The sequence below is a fragment of the Lynx rufus genome, unplaced genomic scaffold, assembly GCF_022079265.1.
Source record: "Lynx rufus isolate CCGP_SWC_20201006 ecotype Redwood Valley unplaced genomic scaffold, mLynRuf1.p SCAF_6, whole genome shotgun sequence".
Lineage (NCBI taxonomy): Eukaryota > Metazoa > Chordata > Mammalia > Carnivora > Felidae > Lynx > Lynx rufus.
This window is the reverse complement of record NW_025814878.1, coordinates 125,681,279-125,707,386: the sequence shown is the minus strand read 5'-3', so window position 1 is coordinate 125,707,386 and position 26,108 is coordinate 125,681,279. Positions and strand designations below refer to the sequence as shown.

Sequence of the window (26,108 nt, the reverse complement as noted above, 5' to 3'; positions counted from 1 at the left end):
GAGACTTGAACAGGGGTGAAAAGACCATGCTCGCAAAGCCAAAAATATTTACTATCTGGTTAAGAAAAAATTTTTCCAACCCTTGTTCTAGAAGCATTAGCATGTACCAAGACTTGTTAAGGAGGTGGAAAAACTGAGCAGACAGTTATCAACGACCACAGTACAAAATTTAAATGAAGTGTCTTTGCGAAGTAGTGAGCTTCCTGTAACTGGAAGGCTTTAAGCAACTCTGACGATGCTCACCGTCTCAGAACTGTGGTGAAAGGGACACAGGTACCCCTTGAATGGTTTCTTAAATCACTTCTGAGATTCTGCATCATTTTAGGCTATCATTGCACAGAAGTCCACATTAGACTTCTTGAAAAATAGTCTCACCTGACTTACAAAGAAAAACATCTTACATTATACCTAAGAGAATCTAAAGAAAACACGTGTCTTGAAAAGGAGAGCCCTGGGTATCTTCTGGTGGCCAGTCTGCCTGTAATGGGCCCACAGAAGTGACTCTGCTGGACAGAAGCCATGTCTAATTCTGAGGCCATTATAGCACTTCACATGCTATGATTGCTCCACAGAGATTTGTAAATATAATTTAATGATGTCTCTGTGTAATCCAGATTGCCAAATCTTTCCGCAATCTTACTCTTGGGCAGAGAATGTGTGTGTCAACACCATTATATACTCTTAAATATCTGCTGCCCTGTTAGGATCTTTTAGAACAACAGTGAGTATTGTTTTCTAGAAATCCAGGTGGGTGGCCTCCTGGAGAAATAAGGTAAGGCTTAAAAAGTCAAAGATTCATCAGTGTTTTTCATTTCTTAGCCAAATTGCTTTCACAATATGGCAAATTAAGAGGGCTTTTTTAAGTTTGCAATTAACGTGTTTGACAGGTCTACTACATTTTAGTTAGGGAGCCCCATGAGATTGACCTGGGCTCCATTCCTCTGCCGGAGGAACACTCTTTGTGATTCTCAGGCCAATTCTTTGACCAATTTGGCAGCGTGACTGGCTGGGCTCGCAGGTAGTAGAGTGAGCGCTCTCGGCGAAATGTTCGTTTTTATGGTGTTGGCTTTCACCTACATGTCAGCAGGAGGCAATACCACTTGGTCAAGTCCGCCTTTACGCAACATCAAAGGCACAGAGCTTACCGTGGCTGAGTACAGAGTAATCCAACAACATTCAAGGCTTTGGGTTATAGGCAAGCACAAGTAGGTTCAGCATTTTCGCTCTGGCTCTAAGTTAAGAGTAACTTAAGCAGCATCCTGACATGGATCCATCCACCATTCTAGCTGATGCCATCCGAGAAGGCATGCAAGGTGGAGAGAATTAGAGCTCAGGCACGGCAGAACTGGGGGCAGGAGTGGAGTAAGGAGGTCACCCGACATTTAACCTCAAAGTGTTTGAGGACCTCGGATACCAGACTTAAAAGGAAATAAATAGCGGCCAGGCTATTAAAAGGCTTCCCATTTACTAAGTTCCTCTTTCCAGTAAAGAATGTTAACTTTGTTTTTAAAGAATAGAGAATTTTAAAAAATCAAAGGTATCTTTTTAATTTCAAATTCTCGAGCCACCTGGAAAAACCTCAAGATACACCTAGTTAGTTCCCTACATTTAGTTCCCTTAGTTAAGCAGCAGAAAGGCAGAGAGAACACAAGGAAACCGCCCAATAAAAATTACCTGTTATTGCAGAAGTCACTGTGGGGACTCTCAAGCTGAATCACCACATTGTACAATTTCGTAAACTTTGAAGAAAAACATCTGATTTTGTTTCAGGATCCCTCTGCTTCCTCCTCCTGTCCTTATCATTCCCTAATTGATACACTCCAAGTAGATTTCTATCATAGTGCCAGCTACGCTCCAGACGTCCTCTATCTACACATCAGCCTCTCCCTTCTCTGCTGCTGGCAAAGCACGGCCTATGTGCTTTAGTGTCCTTGGCACTTGGCAAAGCAGCCAGCACACAATAGGGACCCAAGTGTTCAAGTGGATGGACAGACAGGTGGCACTGACAGTAGGGAAAGTGCCCTACACACACATGGTGTCCACACTTCAGCCCCCCTTGTCACCCGCCCTTGCCCACAGTGATCTGTGCCTTTCTTGGGCTAGCTCTAGCATCTGAGGGGCACTACCCCTCATCTCCTTTTTTTTCAATTTTTCAATTTTTTTATGTTTATTTTTGAGAGAGAGAGAGAGAGAGAGAGAGTGAGCGAGCATGGTTGGGGGAGGGGCAGAGAGAAGAAGGGAGACACAGAATCCAAAGCAGGCTCCAGGCTCTGAGCTGTCAGCACAGAGCCCAACACAGGGCTCAAACTCCCCAGCGGCGAGATCATGACCTGAGCTGAAGTCAGATGCTCAACCTACTGAGCCACCCAGGTGCCCCCCCGCCCTCATCTCTTTAAATCCTACCCACTCCTCGGTCTCAGAGCAATCATACTAAATCAAACCCTTTAGGAGGGAAGCCCAGGATTGTGCATGTTAAATAAGTTCCTCAAATGATTCTGATGCCCATTATCCATGGGCCACACTTAACGTTTAAAGTCAACTCAAGCCTGCCTTCAAAATTAATCAGCCAGGCAATGTCACATTGTCCCATGTGCCCTGAGGACTGTGTGTGACACGTAACCACTTGGCAAAAGACGCCAGCCCTACACTCAGGGTGACATACCAGGGTGTAGGCGATTTTTGTAGAGGAGAGTCCCAAAGGTGTGGTCACAGAATAGGTGTGGGATGTACTGGCTCCCTGACGACAGGAAATGGTGTCCTTGACAACTTATTATTGATCTTGAACAGTAATTTGCTTCTCCCTTAATTCTAAAAATAGATTTGAGACAATTTACAGAAATACAATTTTATAGGATAAACATTAAGCAGATGTGGAAATAGGAATAAAAGGGGAAATGGGGAAGGGCAAGAAGATAAGGCTAATATAGGAAAATAAATACCACAGATCAATCAATACTAATAGCTCTGAGTTTCCTAGTGATCAAAGAATATGAAAACACGAGCATTTACAATAACTCAGTATTCATAAAACACAAGTTGGGGCGCCTGGGTGGCTCAGTCGGTTAAGCGTCCGACTTCAGCTCAGGTCACGATCTCGCGGTCTGTGAGTTCGAGCCCCGCGTCGGACTCTGGGCTGATGGCTCAGAGCCTGGAGCCTGTTTCCGATTCTGTGTCTCCCTCTCTCTCTGCCCCTCCCCCGTTCATGCTCTGTCTCTCTCTGTCTCAAAAATAAATAAACTTAAAAAAAAAAAAAAACACAAGTTAGAGAGAGAGAGAAAAAAAAAAACAAAACCCTGAATTTCCCTGACACTGGCAATTTGATCTAAGCACAGCTTCATATTCTGAAAAGCATACCAATAACATGAAATACCTATCCCACATCCCACTGCTCCCCATTGGAGGCACAGTGCCTCATCCACGATTGCCTTCGGTAGATGAAGCACACAGTGGTCAGCGAGCATCTATAGGATGTTATAAGTTCTCACCATGAAGGACAGAAGGCCAGCGGCATTGAGGAGGGAATTGGTGGAACTAGACGTTTGCTCTATTTTACTAGGATCTCTGCTTTGGCTAAAGAATGTCGGCATTTGCAATTTTTTTCATCCCCCACAGGCTCATCTTCTGTGGATACCAGCATTAGGACATCATCATAACACGGTAGCACACTTGAAATCAAGGGCCATCAATTGCAGTCTAGAGCCATCAATAGGCACAAGAAAATTATAAGACTATGGAAATTATGTGACTGTGGCATTTCAAAATTATAGCCCTACGGAACTGGACTGAGACACTGACAGGGAATCTTCATCATTCATCGTGGGGAGCTTTAACAATAGCAAAAATCTCCACCCACTCAAAAGCTGACCATAGGCACTAAGCTAACTTATAGGGTATTTCTGGTCACAATCGGTGGAGCTCCCAATCGTCCTGATTTATCTTATCTTACGTTGGCATAGTGCTTTAGCTTTGTAAGTCTCTCATAAACATTACCTTAAATTCCAGAGACTACATAATGTATTTGTGCATTCCAGAAGAACTTAATATTTATTACCTAGTGCTTCCCAGTTTTTTATGGTTTCCTCTTCTTCACAGAAGAGGATGTGTCAAATAGTATCACAGGCAAAGAACATAAAGATTTTTTGTAATGGCCCCTTACTGCAAACAAATGCTATGGCTTATAACCGAGCACTTAAAATGTAGCAAGCACTGTGCTAAGCTTGTAACATGTACCATCTCAGTGAATCCTCACAGGCACCCTAAGAACTAAATGCAATTATTATTTCCTGTTTATACAGGTGACACAACGGGAGCACAGAGAAGACACTGACCTAATGCCCACCCAACTAAGGGATAAAGCCCATATTCAAACACAGGCAGCATGCCTCTAGCAACTATTGGTGTAACCCTCCTTCTCTCCCAGAATACCGCCATCCCATCACTTACTTAAGGGATTTCCAAGGGGACAAGAACATCATCGAGGCCCTCTATAGAAAACACCACATTCATTTTTCTATCGCTGCCTTAACAAATTACTGCAAACTTGGCAGTTCAAAACCACCATGGTTCCATAGGTCAGAAGTCTGACATGGGTCTCACTGGGCTCAAACCAAGGTGTCAGCAGAAATGCTCTCCGTTCTGGAAGCTCCAGGGGAGAATGTGTTTCTATGCTCATTCTATGCTGCTTGCGGTCACAGAACTGGTATCCCCATTTCCTGACTGGCTGTAGGCTGAGGGCCCAGGCCACTGAAGCCCTTGGCTTGATCTCCTTCTTCCATCTTCAAAGCCAGCAACAGGGGGATGAGCCCCTCTCGCCTCTTCTACCTTCCTCTTCTAAGGGCCCATGTGAGTAATCATCCAGGATAATCTCCCGAGTTTAAAGTCAACTGTTCAGCAATCTTAACACCCTCTTGCCATGCAAGGTAATATATCCCTAGGCAAACCTGGGGGGGTGGGGGGAGGGGCAAATACTATGGCGGCCCCACCTGCTGCAAATATGGACACCAACCATGGTCACATCTAACCCATCTCTCATACACATGGTTGTCCTGGGTGTTATGTATTGAGGTAATGACATTTTGTAAACTATACACTGTGGTCAAAAATTCTTAGGAGTAGGTCCTTATATGATGAATTAGGGAAGTCAAAAGGAGGAGAGCTTGTCACCTGCTTGAATTGACACTGGCTAATTCCCAGCCCCAGAAGAGGACATGGGATCCTTCATGCTACCTGCCACAGGTGTGGGCTGGCCAACGGAATGGAGACAAACGTGGTGGAGAAGCGAGCTGAATTTCGATCTGGTCAGTCCCGTTGGGCCGAGCAGCCTGTGAACAAGGCTTGGTTCACGACTCTCCAGCCTCCTCTTGAGCCAATTAGTTTCAAAAATGGAAACATTCTCTGAGCCTTGACCACACTTCTAGGCTCACAAACCGCTGTTTTTAATTGTAAGGAGAAATGAGGGAAAGGGTTCCAGGAAGACCAGGTTAAGTCTATTTAAATCCCAACCCTTCGGAGCATAGTTACTGGAAGTGGCACTTTTTCCACAAGTTATAATCTCTTAGGTGCTATTCATGAATTTGTCACCTAATTTCCCTTCTTCATTAAACATTCTAAACCTAACTAGAGGAAAGGAAAAATGCAAAATACTTGTAAAATTTCAAAAAGCCCTTCAGATGCTGCAGATACAGATCAAATGGAGGAGGGGGGGATTACCTAGACGACTGCAAAATTGTCCTAGCTGGTCTCCCCCTATGCAGCCTCTTCCACACTGCTACCAGAAATACCTTCCTAAGCACACATCAGCCATGCCACCGCCTGACTGAAAATGGTTCCTCGCTGCCTACAAAATCAAATCCAAACTCCTCAGAACTGCTTCAATGTTCCCCACAGTCTGGTCTTAGCTTGCCTTGTCAGCCTCCTCTTCCTCCAAGTCCCATAGCACCTCCAGGCCCACCTGCCCTTGGACACAACGCCCCACCGCCATCCCCTGCCTGGTCTCCTCAGTCTGGAATGACAGTGCCTTTCACATCCACCAGCAGAAAGCCAACTCTTCTTTCTACCCTCAGCCTAAATTCATGTCCCTCCATAAATTAATCACATCGTCCTTGGCATTCCCGTAATATTCCGCTTTTAGCTCTATCACAGGCACCACCAAATTCTGTTTGGGGTCAGGGTCAGGCATCCATACATCTGCCCCTTTCTCTGGAGGACACGACGGCACCTCTCCCTTCCCTACTGGAGTCAGCACTTGGCCTGATGTGTTGAGAGAGCTCCATCAACACACTGGACATCCACATCAAATCCGTCATTTCTAATACTGAAGACACTCCCTGGGTTTAAGGAACGTTCTCGTCAGGGTGTGTCACCCAGTGCCTCAGACTCCGTTTGGTAAGAGGCACATTGTCACTGGATCTCCCACAATGTCAAAGGATGTGACAATAGAACCCATATACTTTTGTCTTCATGTGCTAGATGGGATCCTGTTGTAAATACATCTTTTTGCATTCTGGAGGGGGGCGGTATATAGATAATCACTATAAAACCTTTCTGCTTTTCTGTTTGAAATTTTTCGCAGTAAAACGTTGGCCAAAATTAAACGGTGAATCGCAACTTGGAATTTGCGTCCTCAGAAAAGGTGTAGAAGTAAATCAAAATATTTGCAGAAATCAACATGAAGAAAGCCAAGAATTCATTGTGGAATTGTACATGAAAAGCACTTAGGTAAGAGTTTGGTAAACCATGTTTGCTGCCCAGTAGGAAAAAGCATGTACCATAGTTGACCTTAGAGAATCATGGAAATAAATCCCTCATTCCAGCGAAATGTTCTGGTGACATATTTTATTTTTGTAGCATTCACGGGGCTATCCCGGTTGTCTCTGTGGTTTTAGTGATGCAAGGTGGCACTTCAAGAGAAGTTTCGATTCTGAGTTCAGCTTCCTATGAGCCAGGCTCCAAACACCAGAAGGGTCACAAAAATATAACACCTAATGAGAGGGACAGATCAAGTGCATGAGAATGAGCAAGCATGTCTACTGTCCTGAAAACGCAGGTGAGAAAAAAAAAAAAAGTCGAAGGGATGACTCATTCGCTTCAGAAAAGTGTCTCACATCATCCCACATCCCACACCAAGAGGAAAAAAGTTAGATGATGTATTACAGACACAAGATAAATTGTGACTCTAACAAGAGCCGGTCAAATAGGGAAAACATAAGACGACAGATATTATGATAGCCAAGACACCTTAACCTTCTAAGTCCTGAATAATGCAACATTATACACTATTACTTATTCCTAAACAGAGCCAAAAAAATAAAACTAAAAAATGAAGCAGGCAAGATATGGAAACAATCTAAGTGGCCATGGACAGATGAATGGATAGAAATAATGTGGTATACACAACAGAGTATTATTCAGCCTTAAAAAAGGAAACCCTGGCACACCATAGATGAACCTGAAGGACGTTATGCTAAATGAAATAAGTGAGACACAGAAAGGCAAATTCTGTATCACTTATATATGGAATCTAAAATAGTCAAACTCGGCGCCTGGGTGGCTCAGTCTGTTAAGCGTCCAACTTCAGCTCAGGTCATGATCTCATGAGTTCATGAGTTCGTGAGCCTGAGCCCCGCATCAGTCTCTGTGCTAACAGCTCAGAGCCTGGAGCCTGCTTTGGATTCTGTGTCTCCCTCTCTCTCTCTGCCCTCTCCCATTCTCACTCTGTGTCTCTCTCTCTCTCTCTCAAAAATAAATATTTTAAAAAATTTTAATAAAAAATAAAATAGTCAAACTCAAAGAAGCTGTGGCTCAGGGAAGAGGTGGGGGGAAGCGCAGAGAAATGGGACGATATTGGTCAAAGGATACAAAGCTCGTTACCCATCATGAGTTCTAGAGATCTAATGGACAGCATGGTGACTACAGTTAAAGCTGCACTGTATACCTGAAATGTGCTAGAAGGGTAGATCTCCAGGGTTCTCACCGCAAAAGCACACAGACACAGACAATGGCCACTATATAACATGATGGATATGTCAGTTAGTTTGAGTGTGGTGATCATCTCACAGTGACTTCTATTAGGTCATCATGATGTATACTTTAAATATATACAATTTCTATTTGTCAATTGTACTTCAATAAAGCTGAGGGGAAAAAAACACTACCTAATTGGGTGGGGGTCAGGTAACGGAAGTATATACTATACAACATACCTTCCTCTACATTTATACAGGTCTTAAACATTATAAAATACAGAAGATTATCACTTACAAATAGGAATCTGAGGTTATTTCACATCTCTCTTGGCTACACTCTTGCAATTCATCAAATAAAATGTGAAGGAGAGCGGGGTCTGCTAGTTTTATGGCCTGTATCAACTCTGTGTCCCTCCCTAGAGCTAATATATCTCCCCTCAACCTAAGGCTAATATATATCCTGGAAATAAAAGTGTTTATGTCTTGCATACTCTAGGAGGGAGAGCAAAATTTAAGTGGGAGAAGGGGGGAAAAATGTTTTTTGTTCCAAGACCTACCTGTCTCATTACACATAATTTAAGTACTGAAGAGCTGTTTAATTTTAAACAATTTTTACAACCATCTATAAAAGGAGAAACATCACATCTTGTAGGTGCTTACTGTAATTTGACATTTTTTCCAACCTATTTGGACACACTTGTGCCCACTTAAGCAGTCTCTCTGGATCGGCTGCTCAGAGTTGAATTCTGCTGGATTCATTTCACCAATGGTCTGGAAATACAGTGGGGCAGTAACGCACGTCTGTTCCGGCAACCAACCCAAGAGACCACCCTCCCCCTGGCCAGACCTCGCTGCTCCTGGGCAGGGGTATCCCAACCCTGCCCACAGCTTTGATCTGTTTTCAGGTTTTAAATGCTCCCTGTTGCCTAATGGGGAGCTAAGTGACTTAGCTTCAATAGACATTATGTCACCTCCTCAGCCCTTACGTAAACAGAGTGTCTAACACCTTCACGATGTAAGCCAAGCCATCGAGCCTACAGTAGAGGCTGACAAGATACGTATTTTTGGATTGGCACCTGCCAGAGTCCCGCCTCCTCGCATGCAAGCTTTCTGCGGGGCACGACCAGGAAATTTATATTTAGACTTAGTAGCCATTCTTTCTCCTACTAATACATATTAAAGTCAAAATGACATCAGAAAGAGGGAAAATAATCTTTCTTCTTCCTGAGGTCTTTTTTCCCTAAACCATCTAGAAAGTCACAGAACATTAACTGTGAGAGGAGAAGGCAAGGTCCCTTTTTAGAACCGCTTTTGTGAACAGAAAGAAGGAGCATTCCTCATATCTGCACAGTATTTCACAGTTTATCATTCTCTTGCTCAAGTGTTTGGTGTTATTAGTGAGAGGGGGAGGGGGAAAGAAAGAAAGAAGACATGCACACACCAACTTTATTTTGGACAAACTGACTTTCATTCATCCAGTGGGCACTTATTCAGGATCAACGAAGGTAAGGCACCATGTTAGTTACCTGCAGGTGGGGGGGAGGGGGGTGTCACGGTGAATAAAATATTACATGATCAAGAATCCAAGAAGTTGGTGCTGAAGGTGATTTGCCCGAATCCACACAGCTGGTAGGTGGCCGAGCCAACACTGGAGTTCAAGGTTCCCAGATCCTTCCTGTGAGCCACATGGAGCTCATCTGCAAACACGCGTCTGGCGTTCTGCGCTAAGAAAAGTGCCCGGTCACCGGGCTCCAAACGTTCTTCCAAAGAGTCATGGCCTGTGGGTGAGCAGATGTCAGGAAGGCTCCCATGACAGCATGGCATTCGAACCGGGGCTTGAAGAACAGACAGAACAGAGAATGCGGAAATCGGCAGCTGTGCAATGTCAACGTTAAAAGTCCGGAGAGAAAGGCCTGGAGGAGGAAATCACACAGCAGTTAGTGAGCCTGAGGAGGGCACGCACACACCAAGACGAGTGTGGGAGGTAAAGCTGGAAGGGGTGGGAGTCAGGCTGGCATTCGGGTGTCATTCAGCACCCCTCGAGGGTCCAGGGAAGGGGTGGAGGACAGAGAACAGGCCACACCTGCTATAGAGCAAGAGGACCCACTGGGGGCCATGCAAGGGTGGGTTAGCTGCAGAGGTGACAGCACACAAGTCTAGGCCAACATCACGGAGACCTTGTGCGGGGAACGTGGGAAAAGAATGGAGCAAAGAGATAGAAGTGAGAGCTATCTCAGAAGCTCAAACAGAAAGCCTGGCGATTAGCTGGATGTGGGAGGAGGACAGAGATCAATGCTGCACCTGGGTGCCTGGCTCCCAGGTGTTCCTCCCTGGCACACTCACTCCTCCCAGCCAGCGTGCTGACACATAGATTCCCACACCAAATGCCCACGGAGGACAGGGTCCAAGAAGCTGCTTGCTCACAAACACACTAGGTCTGAGCCACCCACTGTCACCAGCCCACAACAAGTACAGAAGGGGAGGCTGTTCAGTTTTACAGCAATTTGATCATTTCACACCAATGGAATCCAATAGTTAAAGATTGAGGCTTGATTTTGTATATGCTGGGGGGCGGGGGGGTGCTTTGCCATTTCACTTTTCTAGTAACTCGTTTTTGGTGGACTTTAAGAAAGTATACACCCCCAGAAACAAACAAAAAAGCTAGTTCTCGTGCAAAGACAGCTTGAGGTGCACTGCACCACACGATTCTGATGCCGCACTGTGCCTGGACCACACTCTGAATACACGGGGCACAGAAACAGAAGGCAACACACGAACAGGTGCTCAGCGCTGGCAGACCTCCCCGCAGCTGACATCTGGCCCTCTGACTACACCGGCTGCGGGGCTCCCCACTACCGTGGTCCACTCAACCCCCAGGCCACCGCACCGCTGCGGCGGGTCACCCGAAAGCCTGGCACCTGCCTGTCATTGTGCCCTGTGGCCACAGATCCCCTGAATCCTGTGCCTGAGTGTGTGCTCCCTTGCCCCCCGCCCCCCCCCCCACCCCAGCCCTGTGGCTATCTCAGCCCCACATGGAGGTCTAGCGCCACCTGCCAAACCTTCTGCATCTTTTGCTGCTTTTCAGGAAATGTCCCAAAACACAGCAGGTGTGGGCAGGACAGAAACAGAATGAAGAGGAAGCAAGCAGTATTATGGAAGAAGAGAATTTTTCAAGGGGACTAGAGAGCAAGGAGAAAAAAAAAGTGTCCAAGTGACAAAAGTCTTGTGGAGTCAAGATGAAGACTTGGGACAGCAGCATGATGAGGACTCCCTGGTGGGGAGTCAGGGTGTGGTCAGGTAACTTCATGAAAATCTTCCATCACCTGACTGCTATTAGGAACATTAACGCTGCTCTAAATAATTTTCTCTAAATTCTCCCCTTACTATCTACTAATGTTCCGTGTAAAAGTCTCAGTTGTTGCCTTGTGGGAGATAATAGGATTGTACGTGACATCAGTCATTCTTCCAGGCAAAGGCCATAAAGAAATACAATACTTATGTTTTCTTGCAAAAAAAAAAAATGCAGTTTCCACTTCAGCTTACAGAACATTTGGAGAAGGATGAGCATAGGGGGGAAAGTTGGGGGTAAATTGGAGTCTACTTTCATAAATTTCTTGGACTTGTGCCCTGCGTAAATTGCCAGAATGTAAAACAGAAACACAGGAAAGCATCTTTGTGATGTTTTCCAGAAGGATCAAATCTTTTAAACTTGAGTATTTAGAAACAAGATGTCAACAGGATCACTAACAACCCAAAAGTACCCCTACACGCTTGATTTCAAAATTGGAAAAAGATATTCAACCTATTTTTATTATTTCCTAAAATAAATATGGGAGGTGAGATATAGAATAAAAGCCAATCACAGCTGCAAAGAGCAAGTTTGACCCCAGGAAGACTTGACCCCAAGGTTCTCTGATCCAAGATAACCACTTACAAACATCTTCAGCAAATTCCTTGAAGGATGTTCAGAGCCTGTAAGATGAATGCATGAAGAGCAACGTCATCCGTGAAAAATGGGAATTTTCACTGAAGTTCCTGTGTGTGAGGACTATTTCATTCCCTGGCATAGGCAATTGTTTAAAAGAACAGCTCGGTATATGCTCACCATCTTGATCGTGGTGATGGTTTCATAGGTACATGTGTATGACAAAGCTCATCAAATTGTACATTTTAAATATGCAGCTTATTCTACATTGATTATTCCTCAAGAAAGCTGTTTAAAAAAAAAATAAAGAATCAGAGAAATACAAATACCTAATCTGGAGTTTCTCTGTGTTTTGCTGGATTAAGAAGTCCTAGCCATCAGAGTCCAACCAATACTTGCAAAATCCCTGCAAGTGTTTACAACAGAGGGAATTTAATGAAGAGAAATGGCGGCATAGATAGCAGGTGGCAGAGCCAAGCAGTCAAACAGGTGATGGTGAGTCAGCCTGCAGATTAGCAGCACGAAGCCACTTCCACCCCCAGGAAGGAGAGCGTCCAGGGCCACCAGCGGGAGGCAGAACAATAAGGCAGCCCATCCAGAGAGAGCTGGAGTCACAGAAGAGCAAGGAACAACTAGAAAAGCAGCTGCCTGGGGTCCCACACTCGATCCACAGAAGACCAGGGAAAGGGTCAGGAGTGGATCTGGGGGCACAGACGCCCGGGGCAGACACAAAAAGTGGTTACAGAGCAAAAGTCAATTCAAAGAAAACGCTCTTCTTCAAGCAAATCAATCAGCAGACATCAGTGCCGGGCTTGTCCGAGCTTCAACCTGCTGATGGATTTGTAAATCTCAGGACTAGGATATAAATGATATTCTCCATGATATTCCGCAGAACATCCTGGAGACGTAGTGTTCCCTGAAACACTATTCGGAAAATGCTGACCTAGCCAGTGCTGTCATGTTTTACAAATAAGATAGATTACAAGGTAAGAGACCAATAAATTTGGGTAAGTGACTTCAACAAGGTATTATAAAAAGGAATAGCACTAAAATTCAAGCTTCCTAACTCTTAGCCACACACTCCTTCCTCAATTCTGTATTGAAGTGCTGTAAGCACTTCCCGGCACCATCAAGAAACTTAACCCGCAACTTAACCATTCTAGAGGGCAAGGAGTCATTTTGGCGGTATAAAACCACCAGACTCCGTGGAGATACGTACAGTCTGCCATGTTAGGTCAGTGACAGCCAAGGGCACCAACACTGTGAGAAAAGAACAGATAGGAAACAGGAAATAAATGCAATGGAGTTGCTAAATTTACTAATGGGAAGAAAAGAAGGGAAAAGTGAAAGAGAAAGAGGGAAACCAACCTGCACTGGGGACCACCTACATGCCTGCAGCTATGTTAGTTTCCACATCTTATAATGATGACACAAATGTGCACGCATAACGGTAGGTCAAACACCCTCAATTCAGCAGATGAAATAACCGAGGTGCCAGATTTGTGGCAGCAGTTTTCCAAGCTGAGGTTCAGGGATTCCACCCTAAATGGACCCTATAAAAATGCAAAGACCTGTTCTGAGGCCCCCGGAAGAAATGCGGCTCTCCAAATATCTTTAGCTGCAGTACCTATGTCCTCTTCACTATTACCTACCCTGAGTCTTAGTCCTATACCCTATGGGGTATCATTTCACTTAGGGCTCGATCAAACTTCTTTTTTTTTTTATTTTTTTTTTCAACGTTTATTTATTTTTTGGGACAGAGAGAGACAGAGCATGAACGGGGGAGGGGCAGAGAGAGAGGGAGGCACAGAATCGGAAACATGCTCCAGGCTCTGAGCCATCAGCCCAGAGCCCGACGCGGGGCTCGATCTCACGGACCGCGAGATCATGACCTGGCTGAAGTCGGACGCTTAACCGACTACGCCACCCAGGCGCCCCAGGGCTCGATCAAACTTCTATCCTACCAGAGGGGTAGTTAAACCACAGCACATCCTAACTCAGGGGTTATGGGCCAAAGCTAATTTTCTCAAGCCCGTGGATACAGCCATGGCCCCACGATCATCCCTCTTTTCGAGAGGTTTCTTAAGGGAAGGGGGGGAGCAAGGGGATCTAGCTACAATTCAGTGAGAAAATACCCCACTATAATGGAGAACTGTATGAGAAGTGGTGAGAATTCAGTGTCTCACCTATAGAATGCTTGTTAAAAAAAAAAAATGCCCACAAGTTCCCAAAATATGTCAAATAAATCGCTTTTTGCTCAACTGCACTCTTTTAGAGTTACCATGTTCCTTGCTTATACTGGTATTGCATTTTCTTATTTACCATTAATCTGTGTAGCTCTATCTCACAGAAAACAGTTCAAAGCAAATAAGCCTCATCTATAGACCACTTACAAAGACCTCTGGATTTATGGAGTCTCTATTAATTTAGTTTTAATCTGATCTAAACAGTCTCTCCTGAGGAAACCTTTAAAGGTCCCCTGACCCTGCCTCTAGGGCCAGTAAAGCATATTTTTGTGAGTTTCTCTATCCAAAATCACACTACGTTTTAATAGGTTTTCAGAAAGGAAGGGAAAAAAAAACTTCATCCCTCCCCTAACCATCCCCCAAATTTCAATAATTTACAAGCACAGAATTCCTATAATTCTTGTTCATTCTTCAGGCATGACTCCCCCAAATCCTGCAGAGTGTGGATCAAACAGGGCACAAGCCAGGGAGAAATTTAATCGCTCATATCTCTGCCTAAGGGATTGTCTAGGTACTATGGTGACAGACACCTCAATGAAAGTATGTGGAGGAAAAAAGATTTTTAAACTCCCAGACTTAAAAAAAAAAAAAAAAAGGTGGGGGAGGGATTTCTAATGGATTTGGGGTCAACACACAGAAGCACAAAATAAGGCCCATGGAGTCCATCAACATCACTTATTTCTACACCAATGTGGTAAAACCACAAAAACAAAACATTATTCAACAAAAGCATTTTATTTTTCTCCCCACAAGCTCTGCATATTTTGAATTTTCATATTCCCATTGATTTGTTTTTCTGGTTACATGTACAGCTTCTCCACAGAGGAGTTTTAGGGCAGTGAAACGACCCTGCGTGACACTGTAATGACAGATACTTGTCCTCATACATCAGTCCAAACCCAGGGAACGTACAACAGCAAGCGTGAACCCTAATGCGAAAAATGAACTCTGGGTGCTGATGATCAAGGTCGGTTCATCAAGTATAACAAATGCACCACTCAGGTGTGGGATGTTGACAACAGCAGAAGTTATTCATTCGAAGGCAGGGAATATATGAGAAATCTCTAGACCTCCCACTAAATTATGCTACAGACCTCAAACTGCTCTACAAAAATAAAGTGTTTGTTTTTTTTTTTAATGTACAACCTCTCTGTTAACATACTCTTACATGAGTGTTCAAATTAAATCTGGAAAAACCAAAGCCAAGTAAAACTTTTAGTCCTTAATTCTGTAGTTTACAAAGCTCTCTAATATTTAAATGTAATTCACAGATTTGAAAGAGGGGAGAGCAAATAACTGGTCTCAGAGACTTAAGCAAGGCCAATTATAAAAATCTCCCAACCTAATCAGCACATAAAATAGCTCACACCAATGATATGGTTAGTTCATGCTCTAATACGCACATCAGAATGTTTTGCCAGCCCGTGTTCATGCACAGGAAACCAACAAGACTGTAAACACAGGAACAACAATCAACACACACAGATGTTTAAGGCTGGAAGTCACATTCTGGACAAGGTGAAAAGGGTAAGTGGCAGGAGAGTCATAATAAGGATCGAGGCGGATATCAAAGTTCAGCATGAGGAGGGCTCACGGCTTGGCTGTGCTTTGGAGACACTGTTTTCTGCCTGCAATAAAGCAACTACACATGCCCACCCCACGCCCCCCCCCCACCCCCACCGAGCTCTGTGATGATGAGAAAACAATCTGAACATAAAATCAGCAATACGGAGCCAGTACATTTCAGGCCTAGGACAATCCCAACCTATCCAGCAGGATCAGTAATCAAGGGCGTATGCCCATGAACCTGAAAGTCAGTAAGGCTCTCCTGCTCGGAACCAGAGCCTCATTCTGCAAAAATGCTTTGGAGGAGAGTCTTCTACCCAGTCATCTGGGACAGAGTTAGAGATAACAAGGCCGTGGGGACCAATCAAGGAATTACCTGATGTCATTTAGATATCATTTCTATTATGGACTCAATCATTTTCATAATGGACACGGGAAGGGTGGGAAGAGAATCAGTGCCTGCAGACATCAGTGGAACAATGCCACTCACAGCAACCTGGTTTTCAACTCACTTTCAGAGCAGAAAACAATTCTTTGGGGTCCGCAGTGCTTCAGCATGCCAAACAAGGTGGTATTTATAGACCTGCACTGACTTTTCTTTTCTAAAAGCAGAGTTCTAGGAGACAATGCTACCCATGGAGAGAAAACCCACAAGTTTTCAGATCTGGGCTTCCCCACTTCTCGCTTAGCACAGTGTTCTGGCAAGCTTTTGTAATTTCTCCTTAATTATCCACTCCTGCCTGATGCAGGGCTCCATGGCCGTGTTCCTCTGATGCATTAGGATCTCTCTGTGGTTGTCCCTCAGTCTTAAGATGTAACAGTGAAGAGGAATTGGTCCTGAATAAATCAAATTTAACTGCAAACATAAGTGAGTAGATGATATGCAAAAAAAAAAAAAAAAAAAAAACCCTTAAAGTTCTAAATTCTATGATCTACAAAACAAGTTTACCACTAATCCCAAACTCCCTATCAATTATAGTGAAAGCCTTGCTTTAAAATGGGGTGTCTGTTGCCCAGGCACATTTCCTCAGATAAAACAATGTTATGGAAGGGAGTTGTGCCCCCAGCCAGCTCCAGATTCTAATTTTATCCAAAGCAGAATGAAATACTATACATTTAAGGTGGGGAAAAATGATGGAGAACAGTATTTTCCAAACACTAGTAACTGAACAAAAAATCCAATCAACTTCAGTGAACTACTGGAAAATCCAATGCTTCCAGTGGAAGATGAACAAGAACACCTCTGAGTTCTAAGAATTTCTGGCACTCTCAAAAACTTTAAAGGGTGATGGCCCTGGTTCTTTAGTGACTCTATTTTTCATCAAAATGAGAACGGTTAGGGGCACCTGGGTGGCTCAGTCGGTTGAGCATCGGACTTCGGCTCAGGTTCATGGGTTCGAGCCCCACGTCAGGCTCTGTACTGACAGCTCGGAGCCTGGAGCCTGCTTTGGATTCTGTGTCTCCCTCCCTCTCTGCCCCTCCCCCACTCATGCTCTGTCAAAAATAAACAAACATTAAAAAAAAATTTAATGAGAATGGTTTTCCTTCTCCTTAATTGTCACCACTTTCCTATATTCCAGGGAAGACTGGAGCCATTTTCTGGCTTCCAAATTTCCAGAGGGCAAGAGTTAGAAGTGAGCACAGTCAGGGTGTTAGAGAGGCAGTAAGGGTGTTATAAGAGGAGAGAATGCGCTTGAATAAAAGCAGCTGAGCTGTCATGATGAAAACAGACAAAGAAGAATGTGTCAGCTTTTTGTGAGAACACGAGAAGTCAGCAGCTGGGTCATACCAGCCCCTGGGTGACACCCTGCGGCCAGGGCAGCCATGTTGTTGGGCTCTTGGTTGGGTTGTGAAATGACCACAAGGGAGGGTGGGACCGAAAGGTTAATGTGTAACAGCTGTAAACTGCTCATCTCTTAGTTTCTCTACTGATTTCTACGACTTTTACTTAGGTATTCATGGAAGCTTCTAGTCAGGAACACAATCACCTGATTAAAATCTGTATTGCCTGCTTTCCTTCCCCTGCTGGAAGCGGCGAGGGATAGGAAAGAAACTAAAATTCAAACAAGGGGGTGGGGGAGGGGAAGCAGGACGAGGCTCAAAACAGAAAAATTAAGAGAAGGCTATAAAGGCTTTTTATTAAAATAAGCATTGTATGGATTCATTCATTTTTAAATACACGATGGGAAGCAAAGGACGGACTTGTGAACAAAATTAGACAAAGCTGGTGAACGATCCAAGAAATTTTTACCCTCTTCGTTTTCCCTAACTCAGCTCCTTCAACAGAGGAAGGGTGAGCCAAGGATGATAGCACTGTCACCTCTGAGTCGGCTATACACCTCTGATACCCAGCATGCACCCATCCAACCCCCACATCCAAGTAAAATATTATTTTGAAATCCAACATTTAAAGTAGCTAAACTCTGGGGGCGCCTCGGTGGCTCTGTTGGTTGTGTCTGACTTCGGCTCAGGTCATGATGTCACGGTTCGTGGGTTCAAGCCCCGCGTTGGACTCTGTGCTGATGGCTCAGAGCCTGGAGCCTGCTTTGGATTCTGTGTCTCCCTCTCTCTGCCCCTCCCCTGCTCACACTCTCTCTCAAAAATAAACAAACATTAAAAATAAACAAAAATAAGAAAAAAAGTAGCTAAATTCTGAAGACAAGGTGTACATGTTGAATAAAGTGCTGAACTCAGTCCGGCTCCCCTCCCCCCACACACACAGATTTTTTTTTTTTTTTTTTAATATCAGTAGGAATCCTTCCTCCATGCTAATCAGAGGTAAGCTCTTAAGTAGAGGAACTAAGCATGATTCAGCACATTTAAAAAGGATTTATACCCATTCTTAGAAGGACGACCAGAGGAAACACCATCTGAGGTCTAAACAATGATATCTGCTTGCCCTTTGATCTGAGTTTAAGAACACTTTGTACAACTTTTTTTTTTTTTGCTGAAATACCACTGAATTTCACATTTACTATTTGAAATCTGTTTAGAACATCGACTGCTTCTTTGAATCACACTCTTGCAAACAAATTCTCCAAATTATATTTGCTGTGAGTAGCTTGCAGGCAGGGATTTATTTTCTGCTAACAAAAATCTTCATAAGTACAGACAGCCTAAATGAAAAATAGTACCACTGATCCTATGTTTATGAGAAAGAGACAGTACAGTGTATCTGGTTACAAATACAAGTAGGGAGTATTCCATTTTTCTTCTAATTTATGTTTCCCAAGGGTAATTTTGTTCAGAAGATTGCCAGTATTTTTAGTACAATAAGTTTCTTGTTACTTGTACTAATACATACTGATTCCCTTTTCTGAGCATAATTTGGGTTTTTTTTATTTCATTTTACTCTAGCATCTGGAGATCAACACCTCAATTCAAACTAAATGAAGTCTGAAATGCAGAGATTTACAGAAACCCTTCCACTACTCTCAAATGTGATGCACATTAGAAATATACACATGGGTAACTAATTAAAGAGAGATTATTAAAGTATTATGATATACATCGAATACCATCAACCTCAGTGTCCTAAATGTCTTTACTTCAAATTCAAATGATTTTGACTTAATAAAAATCAGGTACACCATTTATAAATGATCAGACCTTCCAGATTAGTGAAATAAGAAGTTTAAATGAAGAATTTAAAAAATACCCCCTGTGAGAAGTGCAACCAAGGAAATAAACAGGGTGTTGTGACAGTAAAGAAGTGGGTGGGGGTGGGGAGGGCACTAATTTCTATAGAGGGGTTAGAGAACGCTTTTCTAAGAAGGCGAATTTTAAGACCTCAAGGATACTTCAGGATACTTCTCCAAGGTCACCAAATTGGCAGGCTTGCTTATTAGACTGCCAAGACATTTTTAGCATTAGAAAACAAGTAGAAAATGGCATCGGTGGCCCTGATTGAATGCAGGTTCACGAGTGCACTGGGCTAGTCCAGGCAGCCTCTACACCAGCCGGTTCGCACTAGGGAGGCTGGACACATCTCCAGCCTATTCACCCACAGAGAGTTTAAAACAGTCAAAGAAACAGTAGTGAGCTGGTCGAATGACCAGCATTTGGGATGGGGGGGGGACTTAATTCTGTCGATTGATACTTCTGATAGCCACTTTGGCTGACAAGGTTCAGGTTGTTTCAAATGTATTTCATGAGTAAATTATTCCCAGGTCCCAGGGAAGAAAGATGTTTACCACCATGTAACACTTTCTCTTGTACTCTGTTTATAAACCTAACCTACCCCACTAGGTATGTAAGTACTTCAAAACATGTATCTTTTTGTAGGTTCTTTAACAAATGAGTCATGTAATGCAGCAGCGAACATGCCGTGGACACGGACATCTGCAGAATTCTCCCAACATCCTGAGTTAGAGAATCCACATTGCTAAGCAATTATAGTACTTTCTTCCAGTAAACTGTCCTTATGCTCAGAGCTATGATGATCAGATTTTTTTAACCACATTTTAGCCTCTCATTATGAAATTCTCTTTCTTACTGCTAAATGGATTTAGATAGAATTTCTGGACTGGCAGGTGGCATGGTTTGGGACTTGGATTCTACTTACCTGGAAAAGTTTTCCCCCTCTAACTGCCCATGTGGAGTCCAGGACCGGACCTACAGACAGTTAGGACTTGTAGTCAGAAAGCCTAGGGCTATGATTGGAGGGGCTTGGGGCAAAGTTTCCTACCCAGGAATCTCTTCCAGTTCCAGATTAGCCTGTCCCAGGCCTGAAATTACACTACTGTTGAATTCTCTTCAAATTTTTCAGTGGTATATTTTGGACCTCGAAATTTCCCTTATGTTAAGAGATACTATGTTAAGCCATCACCTTAACAGGATTAGTGGACAACCAGCTTCAAGCAGTGTGACTCAGAACCAATGTTCACCTGTAGACTAGGAAAGGTCAGACAAGCAAGGAATGAGAATTCAGAGGTCCTTAAACACATTAAAAGTCACCGCCCTTTACAAACTTGGCCTCTGGCCAACTCTAACAATTTCAAATACCACCTAAGGCAGTGGTTCCCAAACAACGGATTCACCTGGGCAATCTCTGAAACGAGGGATACCTGGCTTCCACCCCACACATTGATTTAACTGATGGGGGGTTCCACCTGAGCACCAGGATTTTTAACAGCCCTCAGGTGATTCTAATGTGCAGCAACAGTTGGGAGCCACTAACATAAGGAAACATTGCTCTTCTCACTGGGATGATCTGATTTCCTTCAAACATTAGGATCTCATGTCTCAGTGCTTTCTTGACCATGGTGGCACATCCGAAAAACCAAAGACTCTTCAAAAAAAAGAAAAAAGAAAAAAAAAAGATGCCAGAGCCCACTCTCACGGACTCTGCTCTAACTGCTCTGGGGAGGGGCCCCACAGCATCCCTTAGGTCTTCAAGTATCCTCAGGTGATGTCAATGGCCAGCCAAGGTTAGAACCATGGTCTAAGCCCAGGAACTGTTTCTGGAGACCCTAACATGATCCTCCGTGAAGGAGCCAGAAGTACCATTCTTTTTCCACTTTGTCCAAGTTGGGACTACCCCAAGAGGCAATAAAACATTTCCCCAAGGCTGTCAGGAAACTGAGGGGAGGGAGATGGCAAGAGGTGGAATTCACTGAGCCAGAAGAAGCCCTCAAGTTAGAAGACAGAAGAGCTCCGGCCTCTGAGCCGCCCCTCCCCCGCCAACTTTACTGACTGCAATGAGAAGCCTCAGAGTGCTTCCTGGAGATGGCTCAACCTTGGCTGTGGTCCCAATAAATGGTGAAAACTCTTGTCCAATCAGAATTCCTGGCACTGCAAATAGCAAGATTGGCAGGCCTTGAGCCTCCACTCCCTGTGAGATTCTGTTTCATGTATTTCCCAGGAGGATTTCTGCACCAGTTGGAGGCCAATCTGACCTCCCCCTTGGGCCCCCACTCCTTTCTTCCCCCAAAGCTCAGCAGAGTTGAGAGTCATCTCATAGACATACTTGTAAATAACTCGCCGAAGTATTTCACATAGTTGTCACTCAATGATGTCAAATGTCCGTACATCTCTGACGCGGTCTGGACAAGTGTCCGGTAACCCACTTTGGGGCGTGGGCAGGGCCACGCGTCTCACACGGGAAAGGACGTCCGCGGAGACCCCACCCCTGGCGTGGCTACCGCACCCCCATTCCTCCCAGCCCAGACGGCGTCCCCTACATCCCTTCGCCTACGCTAAGCTGAGTGAATTTATGAATGAAGAGTAGCATAGATCGGAGGCACTGATCCCGAAAAAAAAAGTCTGCTTTACACCGTTCTCATTTACAGATGAGAAAACTCGGAGAAAAAAAGGCTATGTGACTCCGTCCGGGTTTGCCACAGAACATTTGTGGCGGAGCCCGATTTAGCCGCCCTTGAATTTCCATTCTGTTGCCTGGCAACCAGTTCAGACCAGCTCAGCGCCCAACCCCGGCCCCTAACCCGCACCCTTTCTCTGCCCATGCGGCTTGGGCAGCAGTTATCAAAAGTTCAGCCTTTGAGGGGGCAGTGGTCAAAGGCATGTGAGCTAGGGCCCTGGACGGGATACCCCAGCTGGGCTGGGGGTCCGGTCCCAAACCCGCGCGAGCCCCGTCTGGCGTGCCTTCCGAGGTCCTTTTGACACCTTCCTCTGCAACCCTCCTCCTGCGCCAATTCCCTGGATACCACTTAGCACAATCATGTCAAGTTTCTAAAGTTCTAAATCGCTATCAGATTCTCTAAAAGTCCCGGTTGGGAAACTGGTACTCAGAGCTTTAAGGGTGCAAAAAACCAAAAAACAAACAAAAAATCAGGAGGGGAAGGAGTGTTGAAGAGCCTTCTCCTTCCCAGCTGGCTACGCTCGGGCGGGACTTTTCTGCTAAAGTCGAGTGAACCTGGCCCCGGCCGGGCGTTCTTGGAAAAAGCGCGGAGTGTGCTCGGACGCCGCACTCCGGGAGCCTCACGCCCCGAACCCGCCCGCCGCCGCCCGCAGCCCCAGCGCGCAGCCCCGCCCGCGGCGCGGGGGAGCGCACGTGCAGCCCACCGCCGCGCAGGTGGAGGGAGCGCAGCCCGCCTGCCCTCGCGTCCCCGCTGCGCCAGCAGGGCCCCCTTGTGCCAGGGGCTCCTCCACCCTTTCGCCTCCCTCCCCGGGCCCGGGAGACCGTTAAGGGGAGGGAGTTCTCGTCGTTACGCTACCCTAGATCCTTACCCAGGTTCACAAAGCTCATGACCATGTCCGCGTCGTTGAGGAAGGCGCTGTCCTGCGCACTGGTCAGTGGGGACGTGCCGCCGCCGGGTCCCGAGGCCAGGAGGCTCTTGCCGTTGACCGGGTGCGCCGCGCCGGGGGGCGGCTGCCGGGGCTGGGACGAGCCGGCCCCTCCTCGGGGCCCGGGCTGCCGCCTCTCCTCGTCCGACGCCCAGTCCTCATCGTCGTCGGCTGCCAGGGCGTTGTACAGATCCAGCATGAAGAGGGGCGCAGACTTCAGCCGCCCGGGAGGGGGCTCCCCGCGAGGCTGCTCCTGCGGGAGCGCAGCGGGCTGCGGCTGCTGGAGGCCGTGCAGGGGCCGGGGCCGGTGCGGGAGCCCCAGCACGGAGAGGATCTCCTTCTGCATCTCGCGCTTCTCGTGCGTCTTGAGCCGCCGGTAAAGGAAGCCCGAGGAGGACTGCGGCGGCGGCGGCGGCTGCTCCGCGTGGCCCGGGCTCCCGCCGTCCCCCAGCAGCGCCCCCCCGCTGGCGGCAGCGGCGGCGGCGGGCAGGGGGGGCCGCAGCGGCGGGGGGCCGCAGCAGCTGCACAGCAGCCCCCACCACCAGCACAGCCACTGCGCCCTCCGCCCCAGCATCCCCGCCCGGCCGGGCTGGCCCCGCGGGCCCCGCGAGGCGTGGAGCGGCGGTGCGAGGCCGGAGCGCTGCCGCTGTGGCCCTTAGCGTGAGCAGCCCCCGCCACCTCTCGGCGGGCTCGCTTCCCCTTCCTGGCCCTCAGTCCTTATCTCTCATCGTCCTCTGGGGCGCCCCCAATTGCCCAGGCTGGAGGGGAGGCGAAGAGGACGATCACCCGGAGAACCACTTTGAGGGGAGCCCCACACTCCGGCTCAGGTCTCTGGAGGCGCAAGGTCCGGGCCAGGTGCGTCCGAGTCGGGACTGCGCTGCAGCCCGAGCCCTGGCCCCTGGGCGGGTCACGGCGCGGTCACTCTCGGGCCTCGCTGCCCCGCGCACGTGCGCTGTCCCGCGCCCTCCGGGGCGGCTGTGTGGGACCCGGGGCGACCGGGCGGCTCACCAGCTGGGGGGGATGCCCGGCATCATCCCCGCGCACGCCTCTCCTTGGCTGGCACAGCCGCGGTGAAGTTTACTCCGCCGTGGGGCCCAGGCTGTGGCGACAAGGCGTCCCGAGATGCCAGTCTTCTCCGCGAGGCTTAACTTCCTTCCCGCTCACAAACTCCGCGCCCTCCGCCCTCGGGCACTGTCGCTGCCCCCCTCAAAATCTCCGCGCGCCGCTTGACCCCCCAAGCAGAGGCGGCAAGGATCTTGCTTTCCGTTCTGAGCTCTCCCGGCTGCCCCGCAAACACCGCCCGCAGAGGGAATGGGAGGGAACTGGACCCGCGCGCAGAGCAGCGACCGCGGCGTCGGCGCGAGAATTCGCAGACTCCCGCCTCTCGGAGCTGCGCTCCCCGCAGCGGCCAACGTGGGCTTTCTGGTGCGCGTCTCGCTCAGGTACCGCACTCCAGCCCCGGAGAGTCCCTGCCCTCTTGGGTAACAGACAGGTTGGCAGCCAATGAAGAGGCGCGTCTCGCCTGTATTTAAATAGGCCCGCCCCCTTCTTTCACCCTCCCTCTCCAGGGAGGCGTTGCCTCGGCCGCGCGTAGGTTTCAAGTACAGAGGATTCTTGGAGGCACCCAAAGTGGGCGCGAGGTAGCAAAGGCTGAGAGGTCATCTCTAGTGTGGACGATCTAATCAACACCCTAATTTAAGCCTGTCTGTTTTACAATCATATAAAAGGCCTGACCTGATGCTTTAACTAAATAAAAGCAAAAACAACTGTTAAATCAGTGCCGCCTGTATTAATAGAGGAACAACAGGAATAGTTTCTCTTATTGCTGTAATATAGACATTCAGCGGACACATGACTTTCAAAGGCAGCTGCTGGAAGCTGGGACACACCTTCTGTTCACAAACGGGCCACGGGGCCACAGACAGGACCAAATGTAAGCCAGAGCAGGCATCCCGAGGGTTTGGGGCCATGTATTGTGATTCATCGCTTCGTTTCTGCCTTGGCTTGGCTTCTTAAGACAGCACCTTAAAGAAAGAAGGGCAGTCAAATAATATAACAACAACAAAAAAAGCCACCCTCTATCTTCTTGGAAATGTTTCAGTGCTCCAGTTTTTCTGTGAACTTTTCATGTTAATGTATTGAAATACAATAGAGCTTTTATGACGCCAGATAAAACCTGAGGAGAGGCAGTATGGATAATTCCAGCCCGGGCAGGGGCCTGGCGTGTTCCCGTTCAGTGTAATAGGGCAAAGAAAGTCAGGTTGCCGGGAGGATTAGACAAGATCAGGCATAGAAGACACACGTTACATTACACTTGCATGATGGACACACTTCTCAATCACAGACACAACCCCCTCTGTCCAAACACCACCACCACCACCTGCCATTCAGGATGCAAATCCGCTTGCCCTCACACTATCCAAGAATGCCCAGTAATCTATGTCCGGATCCTGCAAACGCATTCACTTAAAACACTAGGATCTTTTACTTGGTGGAAAGTGTACGGATTAGAAAACAGACTTCACTTTGCTGGCCTGACGGTCTTAGTTCACATGGTCCAAGGCATTTCTGAGCCAGACCAAAGAGCTATAAACTATGGGACTCAAGGACTTATGAGATCATGGGGTTTCTGCTGCTCAAAATCTGATAAGCATTTCTGTCTTAATACAAAGAATCTGTTTTTCATGGGTGAGGGTCTTCACCCCCCTCCACCCACTGGATTGCTTTTCTCATTCTCTCATGGCCCAGAGAGATCATCTAGTCTTTAATTCTACAAATTTAATTTTCTCAACTTGAGTTTAATTCTGCAAGTGTGATCTTTAGTTCTACAAAGGTCCCATAGCCATTGACCTCAGGCACCACAAGGTCAACAACATTGAAGGCCAGTCTTTAACCATCACAGGGATTCTTTCATCTGAAAAGAAAATATATCACTACTTGGTCTGGGCTACCAGGATCCTTAGAATTTAAAAGCCTCCATCACTTGTTGCTTCTGTATGGGGCTTAAAATCACTGCAGTACATAACATCACAACAGCCACGAGCTCTGATCAAAAGATCTAAAATCTCAGCGAGTATACATAGGCTTCCTGCCAAGGTCCTTCTCCTTTCTCAAACATAGTCATACCTTCATTTTAAGATGGCTGGTGAAACACAGCAGAGT

The 26,108-nt window shown here is 46.5% G+C and overlaps 1 protein-coding gene across 1 annotated transcript in view; it reads right to left on the bottom strand.

Annotated features, from left to right (window-relative positions):
• The window catches only part of BMP6 (bone morphogenetic protein 6), a 156,188-nt gene extending 132,668 nt beyond the window's left edge, over positions 1-23,520 (bottom strand). The window contains exon 1 of the mRNA XM_047102845.1: positions 22,890-23,520. Within this exon, the coding sequence (XP_046958801.1) occupies positions 22,890-23,520 (631 nt within the window). The remainder of the gene's footprint in view (positions 1-22,889) is intronic.
• Between the last annotated feature and the right edge of the window lie 2,588 nt (positions 23,521-26,108).